Source organism: Pantherophis guttatus, chromosome 8 (genome assembly GCF_059756535.1).
Source record: "Pantherophis guttatus breed Tessera chromosome 8, ASM5975653v1, whole genome shotgun sequence".
Taxonomy (NCBI): domain Eukaryota; kingdom Metazoa; phylum Chordata; class Lepidosauria; order Squamata; family Colubridae; genus Pantherophis; species Pantherophis guttatus.
This window is the reverse complement of record NC_142070.1, coordinates 63,364,255-63,381,665: the sequence shown is the minus strand read 5'-3', so window position 1 is coordinate 63,381,665 and position 17,411 is coordinate 63,364,255. Positions and strand designations below refer to the sequence as shown.

The 17,411-nt window shown below is 35.2% G+C and overlaps 1 protein-coding gene across 2 annotated transcripts; it reads right to left on the bottom strand.

Annotated features, from left to right (window-relative positions):
* Window positions 1-1,358: 1,358 nt before the first annotated feature.
* Window positions 1,359-17,201, bottom strand: TMEM144 (transmembrane protein 144). Of its 2 annotated transcripts, none has more exons than XR_015729161.1 (13): window positions 16,780-17,183; window positions 14,177-14,387; window positions 13,699-13,890; window positions 12,361-12,483; window positions 10,936-11,035; window positions 9,449-9,529; window positions 9,012-9,093; window positions 7,200-7,285; window positions 6,838-6,956; window positions 5,107-5,296; window positions 4,314-4,411; window positions 2,349-2,402; window positions 1,359-1,764 (listed from the first exon to the last, which is right to left on the bottom strand). XR_015729161.1 is itself a non-coding variant. In XM_034432859.3 (13 exons), the coding sequence occupies exons 3-13, from the start codon at window positions 13,835-13,837 to the stop codon at window positions 1,681-1,683; spliced, it is 1,086 nt and encodes a 361-aa protein (XP_034288750.2). In that variant the 5' UTR covers window positions 13,838-13,890; window positions 14,177-14,387; window positions 16,780-17,201; the 3' UTR covers window positions 1,359-1,680. The 2 variants fall into 2 exon arrangements, 1 of the variants encoding a protein (XP_034288750.2); XM_034432859.3 differs by having other exon boundaries at window positions 5,177-5,296; window positions 16,780-17,201.
* Window positions 17,202-17,411: the final 210 nt, after the last annotated feature.

The window sequence follows — 17,411 nt, the reverse complement described above, 5'->3', positions numbered from 1 at the left end:
GGGAGAGAGGGGGAGGAGGGAGAGAGAGAGAATGGTATCCTGGTGGCACTAGTCAAGCTAAGATGTTCTGGGATGCCAACTGCATGGTGTGGCCAATGCAGTTGGCATTGTTAGGTTACTTTAGGTTGGATTGAACATTTTGGGTTGAACTGAACAGACTACTAGGCTGCTCTTCTTCATGGAACATCTCCTGCAGCCCATGCTAAGCATATATAAGGTGCTCAGCGCCCTAGTCTTGCTAGACAGCACCCTCAGCTCTGATAATGTTGCAGACTAGAGAAAATGATATGGAGGGCCAAATGTTTGAAATCACTGACTTAAGACTTGCTTTATATTTTTTCAGTGTTACTATTACATGAACCGTAATCAAGAACAAGGAAAGAAACAGCAACTGCAGCAGCTATACACTTCACAAAAAAGATCCAAAGAAAATGCAAAAAAGAGAAATGTGGAACATTTTGTAATGAGTAACTCATTTTTTAAATTATAAGTGTTTGAAATTGTTTTCTCTACACATGTGGTTAGGCATCTTAAATTGTACTAAAGTTTATAATTTGTATTTATTTATATGTATAAGCTATGTCTTTTTTGCTAAGACAAGTTAGTCTATTCAAATTTTTAAAACTCTGTTCTCATTTGTCTGGGAACATATTTTCTCTATACTTTCTACATGCTATTTCAAAAGTTTATCGGCCCTTTAGGTAGTTAGTTTCATTATCACATTGCTCTATTAAGATTTTTTTTCCTGTTAGCCTGAGCTCTTTTGATCTGTTGTTTCCTGCATCCAGATCTGTTTACATCAGAGTGAGGAAATCTAGAGTTTTGGTCCTATTTTACCAAAATGGGGGTGCAGAGTCTCCCGTGAGACCACAGAGCTGCTTTATTATAAATCACATTACTGATCTGTTCCCATTATTTCTATGCAACTTGCTCCTGCATTCTTTTTCTTTGGATCTGTACTTGTAGAACTAACCACAATCCCCTTATACTTCAATCAAATATTTCAGTCAAAGGGCCATGGTAAGTTCTCTGCACAACTATACATGGCCTAAGTTGTTATTTATTTAATCCATATATTCTACATCTCTTATAAATTCCGTAATACTATAAACAAGAGTTTCCAGATGATATTGCATAGGCCTGCTTAACTTCAGGAAGCCCACTTGATTTTGAGTCTCAACGTAACACACACTGCTAGATGTTTGTAGATCTACTGTCAGCCTGTAGGAAAACAAAATTGTCAAATAATTCAGGACCAGTCCAGTAATGAAAAATTTGGGGGGATTCTCCAAATTTTTAATGTAAATCTGTGTACTGAAAGAAACTAAGGAATGGGAAAAGAAAATGCAGGACAAATAGATGGTAAATATATTTTATTTCTTTTCATTTTTTAAATTTTTCCCACAAGATAAAAAAATATTACAGCATCAAAACTTCTGAAAAATGTTTTATATCGTTAACTGTCCCAGTTTAAGCTTCTTTATTAAAAATGGATTTCTTATTTTAAACAATGAAGACAGACCACAATGAAAATTCTTCATTAAAAAATATTCCTAATGAAGTTTTTGTTCTTATAGCGAGAACAAAGACATAAGCGATACCTCCAAAGATCAGAAGCAATCTTGAAAGTCTTACATGTATTAACTAGTGGTGCCATCTGCTGGAGCAAAACATGTTTCTTCATACTTTAGAAAAAGCTGTAGAAAGGGATCCAGCCAAAATGATGCAGAATGCTATTAAGAGCAGCAGATAGTTTTTCAGTCCCTGCATAGGCATTATGGGATGGAAAAGGGAGAACAAGAAGAGAAATAACATTATTTTGTAGAAATCAAAAGCAGTATTAGCACGTTTGACAATTAACATGTTTCTGGTACAGATGTACATGCACTAGAATATATTTTATAAGATTATTAGTGGAAAGATTATTATTGCCTACTTTTTAAAAATGGCATGCACATTTTAGGGCCACATTTAACTTTCTGAAGCTGCACTTCTACAAGTAATGGGTAGAAATATGACATAAATTAAATTTTAATGAATTTAATTTACATTGAAATTAGATTAAACGTAAGCCTCTTAATCTAATTATTTTTCAGACATGAACATAATTTTCCCCATCTATCATGTTCAAAATAACAAATGTCTCACTTATCAACATACATTTTGGGCTCAATTGTGGTTGTAAGTCGAGGATTACCTGTACTCACATTCTAGACCAAATGGAAGAAACAGACATGCAACCCAATTATCTAATTTGTTGCCCCCATTTATTAAAACACACTAAATGTCATAGGAAAAGATGAAGATACTGTGTGTGGGACAAAATTGCTTTCATTTATTCTTCATACCTTTATTTCTTTAAATACCAGCACTCCCCACACGGCAGCTATAAAACCAGGACCCTAGAAAACAAGTTCAATTAACAGTATCTATGAATGTAACATTTACTCCTGCTTTTGTTATATTTTTATCTATGAAAAAATATTTGCTTCAGTCTTGCTTCCACTAAAATGCAATCATTTGGTAAATGGTTGTAGATATTTACAAAGAAAATAAGACGAAGAAAGCGCAAGAAAATACCATTTTTTGTAAAAATGATTTTGGATTATGATTATCTAAAATTTTATTATTGGCCTCTGAGTATATCTTGTATTTTAAACTAGCCGTATTATGTTAGTTAGGGCTATGCCGACATTGTATCTCAACTAAGAATGGGGGGGGGGGGACCAATCACTAAACAGAATGGAGAGAAAAGAGAAATGCACAGGGAAAAAAAGAAAATGAGATGAGCAACATGAAAGGGAGAGAGAGAAGATGGAGCTGCAGTTTCCTCCCTTTTTGAATCCTGAATAACAGCTTTCTTCAAAGTTAGCATTATAGTAACTAAAAATTTAATGGTTTATAACTGATAATGCTATTAGCTGGTTTTGTTGTTTAATCTATATATTTCAGCAGCTGCACTAAGACTACATTAGAAATTTCTGCAAAGCAAACAGTTATACTAAAGTGATGATAAAGAACAGGTGAACATGCGGAAAATCCACAAATGCCTTCCAGTCGCTTATAAAGCTGTTTATTTCATTGTCTCTAATCAAAGCAGTTAATTTCGCCATCTCTGCTTTAGTCAATATTAAAATCCATTCTTCAACATTAAGTATCTCTTTTCCTGACTACTTTTACTGCCACTGTTATTTTATGTATTGGTAGAATGGGTACTACCACCAAGTTTTAAAATTATTTATTTATTATTTATTTATTTATTAGTCGCATTTCTATGCCGCCCAACTCCCTAGGGATTCTGGGTGGTTTACAGCAAATTACTTGCATATATGTGGGGAGTGATGGACTTTCTTATTTGTTCCTTCCACGATGTCATATTCTTGGAGAAGAGGTGGGAGAAAAAAATAAAAAGTCCTGTTCATAATTGTTACCCAGAGTAACAATTGAATATCCATAATTGAAGGAGCACTACAGCAGTACTCTACAGACAGAAATGCTACAGGATGAAATCCGACACCTTCAGCTTTGACAGACTTTGTGGGTAGCACTTTCTTAGTTTTTGACATCCTAAGCTTGTTAACCCTCCCTTCCAGGCTTCCTTGATCCGATCCTAGAGTTAAAAAAAAGGTAAAGGAATCCTCGTAGATTTTACTCTGCTAGTCCTTGCCAACTATAGGGGGCGGTGCTCATCTCTATTTCCATTGAGTCAGCGCTGTTCAAAAACATTTCTTTGGTCATGTGGCCTGCATGATGTCATGGAGCCCTGTACTTCCCACTATAGTGGTACCTATTTATCTACTTGCATTTACATGCTTTTGAACTGCCAGGTTGGCAGGAGCTGGGGAAGGATGGTAGCTCACCCCATCGCATGGTACTCATCCCATTGCATGGCACTGAGGTCTCAAACCTGGGTTACTGGCTTTCTAGCCAACAAGCCTAATGTCTTAAATGCTGAGGCACTGTGCTGCTCCTACCCTAGACTTAAACCACAACAGGACATTCCCACACTTATGTCTGCTCTAGCAATGTCAGATAGGAGAAACATGAAAAAAATAGGAAGGATCTGTTCTGCTCCCCCTATTTGGAGCTTTCTTGATTAATTCATAGATTGGAGGCAACTGTTTTGTATAAACAGAGCCAGATGAAAGTCAATTTAAAATTTGAGATCAAGTAATATTCTCCCAAGGAATAACATAGCATACAATGCATTGCATAGGAAGAGTCCTTGAAAACAGCATGAAACTTCCATAAAAGATATGCTTCAGCAGGTGCTCCTCTCCCATTTATTAACCAAGAATTTCTCTGATACTTACAGCAGTGATTATTGGGAAGCTCACAACAGCGCTGAGATAGTGGTTTGCTATAAACCAGCAGCAATTGGCTATTGCCCATAATGTGCCAGAAATAAATCCTGACAAGAGATAAGAAAAAAGATTACTATAGTATTACATCCTGGAGAGCTCCTGAATATTTTGTCATCATGCCATGCTCCTTCAAAGACACACGGAGTCATGGCTCTTCCAATATCTTTGGGATTTCCTTCCTTGATTTTTTTTCCTTATTATTTGTAGGAGGGGAGAAGATATTTCTGCAAATCCTGAGCTTTCTCTGTGCACTCAAATATCCTCTATCAGATCAATGCTATCTGGAGAAAGAATTTGTTATTTATATATACAGAATTTAAGCTAAAAAAGCTACATAAGGCTGGTGGGCAATTCCAAAGATAAAGAAGCAGTTAATGTTGAATCTTAAGACTATATATAAAATATAGTACAGAATTGTGGCTTTCATGTATTATATGCATGATTTAGTTCTGATCCTTAAAATAGACTTGTATTAGTCTTCTAATCAAGTGAAATACAAATTTTGCTTGTTTTTTCTAATGTTTCTAATGTATGACATGCAAAGAATCAATATTTCTGAAGCTCTAGTTTCAGCAGACTGAGCTAAAGGGATTTATTTTTCTACTTACTTTATGTCTTTTCTTTATGAACGCTTAACAAGCACACTACATTAAATTAATATTCAATTAAGAATCTTGGTATTTGATCTCAAAAGGCACTAAAATCATGCCCAATATAGCAGACATCATTAAAAGGTACTTACTGACAAGATATGTATTCCAAAGTAGATTATAAATCTGAATAAGGTCTTTGCTTTTGCTTGAAAATTATACCTGGTATTATGGCTGCAGGATAAACCTTAGGGTTATTTTTCATTGCTGCACAATAGAGCAGAAAGTAGACAGAACTCGTAAGGAAGATGCCACTGAAGTGGGCAAATACATAATCTAAATCTGAAATAAATATCAAAAGATATACAATATATAAATATATATTTAAGACATATGTTCAGGAAGTTCATCAATGTTATTGATTTGATTAGTTAGGCAAGATCACATGTTGCAATCATTCACTGTTTATTAACTGGGAGATTTTTGTTTTAATTAATAAATATTTTCATATCTCTATCAAAAATAAGCTGTGTAAATAGAAGACCCATAAAAGTTGGGAGTACCCTGGGCTCTAAGACTTAATAGTACCAGTGCTGTCTGAGTAAAAATAATGTCCTATTCCTATTATTATAACCTTTTCAGAAAACTGTGAAGCAAAAAAGCTCAGCAGCAAATATTATGGCCTTCAGTGAGTGACCCCTGGTAGTTATAGATGCTAAAGACCATTAAACAATAGAAACATTATAAAAAAATATGTACCCCCCAACAGTCCCCCTTTTTAACTTTTTCTTTAAATTTTTAAAAAGTTTTTAAAAATATTGAACAATATTTTAAGACAATTCATTCATACACTGAAGCTATTTTATTCTTAAAATTATATCTTAAAATTGCTGCAAAGAGTGTTCATTTCTTTTGCTGAGGATGAGTAGTACTTGCAAACACTACTGCTTCAGAGAAACAGTAGTTTCTTCACTATAGAAGAAAAAGTCTACTGTCTATTTTGCATAGGGTGGTGGATCTTTCTCTCCTCCTTCTAGACTGACAAGGTTTTAGAGGATAGAAAATACAATGGAATGGGCAGCAATCCATTGAGATCTGAAATAGAGATTGCCCAGAGTGCTAAGGAGAGGGCAAGTCTTAAGATTTTGGAGCCTCTCTTCCTTACCATGTTAGTCTGCCCCTTAAATCCATAAAACAAGCAACACAACAAACACACATAGAGTAAAGGGAACACTATACATGTGGCCTTCAGTATCCTTACTTTCACTAGCCGTACTTTCTTGTATCCAGGGTTATAAAATATATACTTAATGCAGAATCTACAATAAAAAGTTTCATTTTCCCACAATTTGGGATGATTTTTGATGTAATGTGTACAATTTGTAGATGGCTTTTTTTTACTTATAAAGTACATTTTTTCATGGTCTCAGTTTCCACAGTCTGTTGGAGTTGCTTGGCTTGAAGAGAACCTCAGTAAATAGCAAGGGCAATCTCTCATTCTGTTTTAATGTAATCAGAATTAGTATAATAGCATAGTATTTTTAAATCAATATATTTTCATAATCTGAATATATCAATAAATTTTTACTAATGTGATATTTTGGGGGCAAATCCTCCAAATGGCCATATATTTAAATCTATTAATAAAAAGAGTTTTAAATGTAACACAATAAATTTAGGATCAAGTCAATTGATTTAGAAGCAAGCAATTGATTTTAGGACAAAAAACTCCACTAAAAGATATCTGAAATCTACCTCTGAGACAAGTAGCATGAGGAATGTAAAAGGAAACATGGAAACAATTTCCCTCCCTTTCATATACCATAAACGGCCACAGTTCTCTTCTAGATATATGACTATCAGAAGAAATCATCTGTTTTTACCAAATTGACTGGCTCCTGTATACAGTGTCCCATTTCTTCTGCCGTGGTCCTTGATGTAAAACACAGGTACAAAACTAGAGCCATAGAATATCCCAGCTATCATAGCCAGAAAGCAGCCTCTGGCAGGAAAAGAAACACAGAACACAGAAACATTTTACATTGACTTAGTCACAATATTAATTGAACATGAAAACAACACTGCTGGAGAACAGCTACTGATTTTCAGAAATTATTATTTATGAGGAAACAGCAAAAGTTCTTGACTGCAACCAAATGTTTAGCTTACCAACTCTTTTGTCTAACAGGTATCACAGAACGCAAGAGAGGGAATAAAATGGGAGAGGAAGATGCCCTGGACTTACACCATTCTTTTTCCTAATGGAGAAAGGTTGTCCACCCAAGATACATCACTCCTGTTTTCGACTCTGTATTCAGAAGTGTTGATAGACTGTTGATGAAAATCAAAACATTTAATTTTTTTAAGATTTCCAAACGCATTTGAATGCATTTAAACTTGGACTTAATCTACACTTGATAGACAGAACTCTGCCTAAGTGAATTGGGGTGCAATGAAAACTATTTTGTTTTGAAAATCCAGATCAGCACATTCTCCTTCTTCTTGAATTTATATCACCACTTATAATTAGGCAAATTATACATTATTTTGTAACTTTTCATTTCAAGTTGCAAATCAATGCACATCTTTCTAAATGAAATGTGAGGAGACATGAATTGAATTAAACGGTTAACATGCTTTTTGTGAAAAAAGAAGTTGATTATACATTAATGGAAAAGAGAACTGCCCCACTTGTTCCCAAAATAGTTGGAAGTAAAATCTATTAACACATATTCTCTGACATTATACAAATATAAGGTAAGAGCTGTGATGGCGCAGTGGTTAAAATGCAGTATTGCAGGCTAACTCTGCTCACTGCCAGTTCAGTTCTGACCAGCTCAAGGTTGACTCAGGTTTCCAATCTTTTAAGGTTGGTAAAATGAGGACCCAGATTATTGGGGGAAATATTCTGACTCTATAAACTGCTTAGAGAGAAGTCTGTAAATCATTATGAAATGGTATATAAGTCTAAGTGCTATTACTATTGTGTATCCTTAAACACAACCATTCGGTGGCTCTTGTTCCTTTTCTAATGCTGTTCACCGATATCCAGAGCCACTGTTGTTCAGCCCAACTGTAATTATATGATATAAATACAGTTAATATGCATTATCAATCCTTTCCATTCCTGGAATCCTTTCCATTCCTGTAGTACTTACTGCCAGATCTCTTGTACAAATGGTGTTAGAGTTTCTATTATGCCTGGGAATCAAATGAAGCCTACTATAAGGCAGGTGCTAGATTGTTATCCTTGCAGCCAAAAGATGTTGAGAACACAGAACTGGCTAGTCCAATCCTTGGATGATATTGGGCCACTTACTATTTTTCAGCATTGATTATTTCATATAATTGGTGTAGGTATAAAACAAGAAAGAGGAAAAGAATATGAATTTTGGATAAAAAAGTTGTGATACTAATGCTAATATTTATTTTAATATAATTAATTAATATAATACTAATTTATGAAACTTTTCAATGCTGTCTGCTTTCCACATCTTTTTTTTTTTAAGTTATGGAAAAAAATACTATATTCTTGAAGCTTATTTAACAGAATTTAGAGGAAAAGGTAGTCATTTGTCAAGTATCCAACAGAACAAATAGATGCTTTCAAAGATTATGCCAGCTGTTAGGCACATTCCCACCTCCCCCCCTTATTCAGCCTTTGATAAATACGTAATCTAACTTTTAAAAAGTCCTGTTTGAGTAGATCTACAATAGTGAAAACCAGCAGTCTGCAACAGATTCCTACAAGGGAAAGAAGCTTTGCACCTTACAAGGTTTATCACAAAGTTTTGGACAGCAAGTGGTTGGAATAAACCCCATATTGATGTTTGTTGCACAACAAAGGCACACATTTACTGGGGTGACACCCAGTGTCATGTGATAGTACTTTTACATCATTTTAAATCTTTTCGGACTGAGGAATCCTGGGAGTTGAAGTCTACTTATCTTTATCACTAATCCTGCTGCTGAAACAAACTTTTTTTTAGGGAAAAAAGTAGTTGATAGTTTTTCGCCACCACCTTGAAAACTATAACAATAGCAAAAAGAAACATACCTGTTCTCTTAATAATGGAGTGCTTTCTGAAGATGGTGAAGGGTTTTGAACTTCACTTTTTATGAAGAGAAATATGATGCAGCTGCAAAGAGAGAACATCAATGGTCATCCATATAGTTAGGCAGTACAGTATAAGCTTGAGGTAACTGGTGTTTTTCTCTTTACTTGCTGTGATATATTGTTCTTTACTAACTAAACAACAGCATATTTACACATTTTTTGAACATTAGTAATTTTAGAACAATCCAATATTTATTTTCTTGGAACATATACAGGAATCTAGTGAAATCCTTTCTAGTAAAACATGTTTAGATTGTAGTTTAGGTCACAAGAATAAAATAGAGACACTTTGATTCACCTGATTTTGAATGATTACCTACAGATATTTTAAAATCAAAGTATATAACCATTAAGAGAATGATAATGTTTTCAAAAACCTAAGTACTGAAAGTGCTGCTCCGATGTAATTCAGAACCGGTTTTCTGACTTCTTCTGGGTCAATTCCAAACCAACCAAATCTATGAAAGGTAGATTAAAAGCATGTATTATTTTCTCCAAGTTTCACAATGACTTTTCAGCTGTAGAAATGAAATTAGCACAGGGAAAGAATAAGAAAAAAAGGACAGAGTTACAGATAATCAGTAATAATAACTCTTACATGAATATATACACATATTTTTGTCAATACATATTTTTATATGACTAAAGTAGTGGCCAAAATTGTGGAAACCTTTTGGGAAAAGTGTATTTTTGAGGTTTGATGGCTAATAACACCACTTTTGGGGGGAGTTTCAAGATAATCATATTCCACTGCTGGAATGGCCCGGGAGTAGCCCAGACCTTAACCCAATTGAAAATCTATGGAGCTGACTAAAGAAACTTGTTAGTCAGAAGCGACTGAGCAATAAAACCCAGTTAATAGAAGCAATCATTCAAACTTGATTTTACATTATAACAGCTGCAGAACTGAAAGACTTGGTTCACTCCATGGGACGATGTTGTAAGGCCGTAATTCATGCTAAAGGTTACCCAACTAAGTATTAACTGACGCAATAATTTTTGTGTATCTCATTTTGTCTATGGTGATAATTTTTCTGTATCTCATTTTTTCTATGTGTTTCACTTTTCTTCTTTATATTGTAACTGATATTCTAATAACAAATCTTCATTGAAGTTATTGCATTACATTCTTGATTAAATTATCTTTCCATTGATGTATATTTTTATGATACTACTCCAAAAAAAAGTGGTGTTACTAGCTAGTTTTAGAAAATACACTTTTCCCAAAAGGTTTCCACAATTTTGGCCACTACTGTACATACTCCTCTGCTTGTAATGAATTGTGCAAGAGGATTTATATTCAGATCAGATTTTTAAATATTAGCATACTGGTTATATTTGAATGTAATTATTCCATATTTATTTGCTCCTATGATGGCTCAAATAAATTTTAGTCCTCTTTTGGCAGATTATATCTTCTCCTCTCAATCACCCACCATTAAATTGTATAAGTTCACCATAAATAAGAGCATGTAGAAATGCTAATACACATTAAGCGCTCCTTAATAAATGCCAGTCTGTTAGAAGCAATTATATGTTTGTATTGCAGAAGAGCTTTAAAATGTTAAAAAAATTTAGATCAGAGATTGCAACATTGACTTCTTAAATGTTATTGAATTCTATACTGTATACCGTAACTGCAGCTTGATTATTCCTGCTACATGCAGATATACAAGTAAATGCTTTCTGATGTTGAACATATCATTCAGCAACTTCTAAAAAAACACTCCACAGGCTGGGGGTTGGGGACCCCTGATGTAAAGAAGAAATTTTTTCTCCAAGAAGTTTATTTTTGATCTTTGATTAAATGATACAAATATATGGTTGGCTCCAAGAATAAATGTTAAGTATGCAGCATGTTTACCTTGAACTTGCCCAGCCAGTTAGCAAGTTAAAAGAAGCCCAGATTAAAAGACCAAGGCCTAACCCAATGGTTTTAACAATAGGAACAACCGTTACATTACCTGCACACAAGAATGAAACCCATTGATTAGACAGTAGTAGTAACATCTATATATTTGCATAATTATAATGACCTACAATAATTACCATTACCACTTTTAATGCATATTATGGTTTGATGGGTAATTGTATGAATATTGGGCATGCGTAACTCATATTCAAATGCAGAAGGGATATGTAGGATTTTGCAGATTATGGTAGCTTTATTTCTTACTATGCTCATCAGCTATGAACTGTACTGACTACAATGAAACGAAGCATAATTCACAAACATTATACATTATACAATCCTACATGTAAGGGAGGATAGTACGGGAGGATAGTGAACAATAAAGAAAATTATATAAAGTAGTTCTCCACAGATACTTTAATATATCCAGAGGACCCTCACCACATGATGCCTGTATTACAGTGGACAAAGCACTGTTATTAACATCTGCTGCTTGCAATTACTGCAAGTTCAAATCTCACCAGGCTCAAAGTTGACTCAGCCTTCCATCCTTTCAAAGATAGGTAAAATGAGGACCCAGATTGTGGGGGCAATAAGCTGACTTTGTATAAATATACAAAAGTATGAAGGCTATTGCTTAACACATTGTAAGCCGCCCTGAGTCTCCGGAGAAGGGCAGCATATAAATTAAAGCAAAAAAAAAAAAAAAACCATGATGAAAAGGTTCCTGGTGGGCAGGACACATCAAATGTCTCCCCTGAGAGCTTTTAGGCTGACCCCATTATATTATCATATCTAAGTATTTTGTTTGATACAAATACTTTTAAAATATAACCTGTTATTTTCTAATATGGAAAATTAATGAAAATATTTTTATAACTTACTATATTAATGTTATTACTGCTTTATTCTCTCTGAAGAAGCTCAGAATGGCATGCTAAACAATTAAGAACAATTTCTAATAAAGACAAGTACATAACATCATTAAAAACAAAATAAATCCCCATAAAACAAGACTATAAAATATTAACTAAAATCTAAATATCATTTAGATTTCAGAACACTTGTTACCCTGCAAATGCCCAGATAAAGAGCAAATCTTTACTTGTACTTTAAAATAAGTGCCTTAGGAGTCTAATTGCAGTGCTGCTATTGCAATCACAAATTTTCAGTGAGGAAAAATATGGCTGTCATGAATGACACAACAGTTGATTCATTGTCTCACAGATAATCACAAAGCTTGTCATAACTCAGATTACAACTCAATATGTTGTCAAGCTTACATTTTTTATATTTTACTGCACTCCTATAAATCATGCAAATTATGATAGATCTTTCTCCAATAAATTTGATGGAGAAGGATAATTTCAATATTACCTGTAGCCCATAAAAAGCCCCCAACCATAGCGAGAGGCCAAAACCTAGGGCTGTTCTGAATCAGGTTAACAATTAAAGAAACAATCCAGATAGCAGCACAAAGAATCCACTGGAAGAACATTCCTAGAATAAAAGAAGAGAACAAAAATTATAAACTACCAATATAGTTATTACTGATTAAACGTCTGCAACATCATGAAATGTTTACAAATGAAACTGCAGCAATGAGTAATATAGAAAAAGTAATGTAAGGTGAAGAAATAAAACCATTGAAGCAAGAGGTCATCTGATCAAGCTATATATTAAATACTCAAAATTTGTTAGTTGGCTTCTTGTATTCTGAAGATCCAAAATATGGTCCCTGCCTAGATACTTCTGAACATCATCAGCATATCCTTTATCTCCAAAAAGTCTATAATAAGCAACATACCCTTGAGGATAAATAGCAGGTGCTGAGGAAAGAGAAAACTGAGTCTAGGGGGTCAAGCTAGGAGCACGTTTCTAGATGAAGAACCCATAACAATTTTTCATTCTAAATAAAAGTGTCTGATCTAAGCATGTGTTTAAAAATAATGTGATTAATATAACATACAACTTTGTCTAGTATTATGGAAAAACCAATATTCAATAAATACCCTTTTCACAAAAGCTTGAAATAGACCTGAATTGAAATAGAAGATACTTTGTTCCTTTACCCAGGGGAACAAAATAGCTTCTAGACCAGACATGTCAAACTGGTGGCCTGCGAGCTGGATATGTCACGCGCAAGCCATTCCCACCCTGACTCTCCAAAGAGAGAGTTGGGGCAAAAAAGGCAAAGGCAAAAAAGGCAAAAAACGTTGCAATACGTCACAATCAGGCCCGTGATGTGATCAAGTTTGACATCCGTGTTCTAGACCATTTATCTAGTTCCTATGCACTAGGCAACAATATGCAAGAAATATCAACTACTCATTTGGTTGAAATGGCAATTATCATTGTTTCAATTTCTTCCCTAAAAAAAATTATTAGATTAGGGCAAATTAGTGGACATGACAAAACCAGAGCTGATTTAATTTTATTTAAATTAAACAAAAACAATAAGAGCTGTACACTTACAAAGATAGATTTCATAAAGTTTCCTTTATGTTATGTTAAAATACGATTTTTACAGTATTTCATAGTAACTTTGGAACTGTTAGTGAAATGCTTCAGCCCACCTAGAAGTATCTTTTATCTATCCTATCTAGTGAAAGGTAGATATTAGCTATAATTGCTTAAAGGGACTCTTTAAGTGAACTTCCAACTACTTGCACACATCATGATAACAGCAATTTTGTTTTAAGATGAACATTTTACCATCCCCAGTGTCAAACTTCTTCACCGGTACAAAGTTTGATCCAAATAAGACAACAGCAACTGCTGAAGAAATAAAGCCAATCGTCAGATCTGTTGTATTACTGCTGACAGAGTAGGGGATCCCTTCCCAGGTCTCCATTCTGCTTTTAGTGCCTGACTTGACTTCTCTGGATTCCCTTTCTTCAGGCAGCACTAGAAGGAGAAAACCATGGAATAAATGACACATCACAATATTTACAAAGCCCTCATGGTAGTATTATAATATGATAGTCCCCTTTATTCTGATTTGTTACAATTAGCTTTTAGGTAAAATTAAAGCAGTAATTCACAACAAAGATTTTATTTATTTATTAAATTTATACGGCACCCATCTCACTGTCAAGCAACTTTGGATGGCTTACAGCAATTTAAAAGCATAATATAAAGCAATAAGAACACTAAAAACATTCAACATTAAGAATAAAACATTAAAACTCACCAAGAATTAGATAAAAGGGACTAATGCGTAAGTGGTGCAGAGGTGCAATCTTCTAATCTATTTACCACTGCCAAAGTGAGATACCCCCATTGGGAACTCAAACCAATTGGTAGAGCCAGATATTCAGGCCCTTTTGGAAGGCCAAGAGGATGGCGGCAGACTTCACCTTGAGGGGCCACAATGTTCTCTTCTGGACCCACCAGCCAAAATTCTTTGTTGAGATAGATAAGGTAAAATTAATAAAGATAATCTGTAAAAAATGGATCATCACCAATAAAAACACTTACAAAAGCAATACAAAACTAATCTTGAAGCCTAGGCTATGTCATGTTAGAGAGGGGAAAATGGGACCAGGGCCATGATTTTTTTTCATTTTGTGGCTTCACACTGAAGTTCACACATTGTTTTATCATTACAAAATAATGCTCATCCATGTTCAGTTGTTTATATGTAAGCTTTGCCTGTGGCTGGAAATTTCAGTAATGTGAAATCTTCAGTTATGTGTTAACAGTGATGGTACTGTTAAATAGGAAACCAAATTCTGGAATTGATGTTCATCTCATTCTGGGAGACAGCTGCACTTTTCTGAAAGTATAGATCTAGTGTCAGACACTCCTTGACCCTCAGCTGTCTGTAGATTCCCCAGGATGCGGCAACAAGGCTTATATCTAGTATTGCAGTTTTGACGATTTCTAGATTGGCTTGACTGAAGATAACGTCCTAATCTGACTAATATATTGAAATTTAATGTGATCACTCGGTGGTGCAGCGGACTAAGTGCCGTTAAGTGCTAGCACTTAGCTGCCAGCTGCCTGTAATTAGTGCGAGTTCAAAACTCACCAGGCTCAAGGTTGACTCAGCCTTCCATCCTTTCGAGGTAGGTAAATTGAGGACCCGGATTGTGGGGGCAATAAGCCAGCTTTGTATAGAACAACACCGCTTGGGGGGGGGGGAAGCCCTAATAAGCAGGTATATACATAAAAAGTATGCAGGCTATTGCTATAATGCATTGTAAGCAGCCCTGAGTCTACGGAGAAGGGCGGCATATAAATTGGACTAATAAATAAATAAATAAATAAATCACTTAAACATCATCTGAAAGCTTCAATTGACGCTAAATGTGGCAGACTGACTACCAATGGGCAATAAGCAGGAACACATTATATACCTACAGTATGCTGAAATACATCCTGATTATCAGCCAGGTCATTTCAGTCTTATTTAGCTGTAACAGTAAATTGAAGTGCTTTTTTGAGATTCAGTTTCGAAGTTACAATGGCATTGAAAAAAGTGACTTATGACTGTTTTTCACACTTACAACTGTTGCAGTATCACCATGGTCACATGATCAAAATTCAGATGCTTGGCAATAGACTCATATTTGTCCCGATGTCTTATGGTCACCTTTTGCGACCTTCTGACTAGCAAGGTCAATGGGGAAGCCAGATTCACTTAACAACCACATTAGCAATTTAACAACTACAGTGATTCACTTAACAACTACGGCAAGAAAGGTCATAAAAGGGGGCAAAATTCACTTAACAAATGTTTCGCTTAGCAACAGAAATTTTGGGATCAATTGAGGTCATAAATCAAGCACTACCTGTTTATGGATTTTTATTTTGGCATTAGTGCACAAAAGATGTTACCTAGCCTGCTAATGAAACATTTACAGGAAAACAACCAAACTCAGAGAATATGAAGAAGCCAAAGCTTTTGCTTTATTTCTTGTAACCCAGCTTGTGTGCCTCTTGAGCAAAACAGCAAGAATAAACTGAAAAAATAAACACACAGATTGCCCTTTCAAATAGTGTAGCAAATACATATGCCATTGCAGGCAACATGCAGATACAAGGCTTAGGGATGAATGTAATTTCTGCACTGTGATTTTTACACAATAGTAGTCTTGTAAGTTTTCATAACTACTCTCAACATGGCTCTGTAAATAAATTTTCAGGAAAAGAGGGTTGGGTTTTCAAACAAGACTCAAAAGCACAGTATGTTATGATATCTGAAAATAGCTGTGTGTTTTCAGTTTACACTACCATGCAATGATATTAGTAGAAGCATTTCTAGCAGATGGTTTAGTTCTGAAGTCAAGCAATTCAAAACTTTTTTTTAAAAAATGAGATGATCTAATGTGAATTTGATAGTAATTGTATGTGGGCTTCTTTTTCCTGCCATCTAATCAGCTCACTACTGAATTGTGTCAGATGATGGATTATAAATCCAGGGTCTGGGAAGAAGCAGGTAGGTGAAAACTACTTTAGTGACTGAATGCAGGATGAATTTATTCCACCTTTCCTCAACCTTATAACTCACTAGAGTACAACGTGAAGAATACTTAGCCAGCTTGCTCTGTGGACAGTGCTGGTATATACCATTCCAGCACATTTGGAAAGCACAAGGTCGGGACCAACTAGTTACTAGCCTATCCAAAAGCTTTGGTATTTGGATAATATCACGATCGACTTTGCATTGTCTCTACTTGTTTAATCTTCCCTTCCCTTCTGTTTGCTGACAAATTACAAAATTTAAGCCGCAGAGACCACCACCCGTCAATGCAATCCTTTGTTTGCAGTTAGTAGAAAGGCAAAGGTTACCTTTCGTACACTGATGTTACTTTCAAGACAGCCTCCCGGCTCTTGCTTCCTGCTTCGATTATTTCAAGGGCCAACAGCTGTAAGAAACAAGGAGCTCCGCCCAGTTCTCACATGATGCCTCGCCACAGTCAGAGCCCAGCTGCCGAAGTCCAGACCAACAGGGCGGGGCAGCAGAAAATGGCTCAGGCTTTGCTGTAACTATTTGCTGCCGTTTCGCGGTCATTTGGATTTTTGCAGCCCAGCTCTAGTAGGCAGGTGGCCAAACACTGCGTACTTTTAAAAAAGCGCGTTCTTGGCGTGGGTCTCGTTGCCTGCAAAGGATTTTGTCCAAAGCATAAATAATATGCGGGAAGGAGACCCGGCGCGCAAAAGACTTCCACCCTCCCAGCGGCGCACCCAAAGACAAACTCTCGCGTCAATTCTTAAAGCTAGGATCCCGCGAGATTAGAGTAGAATATATATATATATATATATATTATTGCTTGGTGAAAGGGAGTAGTATTAAATTTAGGCTACCAAGGTAGAATAATTACGTGGCTTTGTTAGACAGCTGCAGGAAGAAAAAGAAGAAATCCTGTGCTATTTTTTTTAAAGATTTAAAGATTAAAACATTTAAAAGACTTTATAGATTT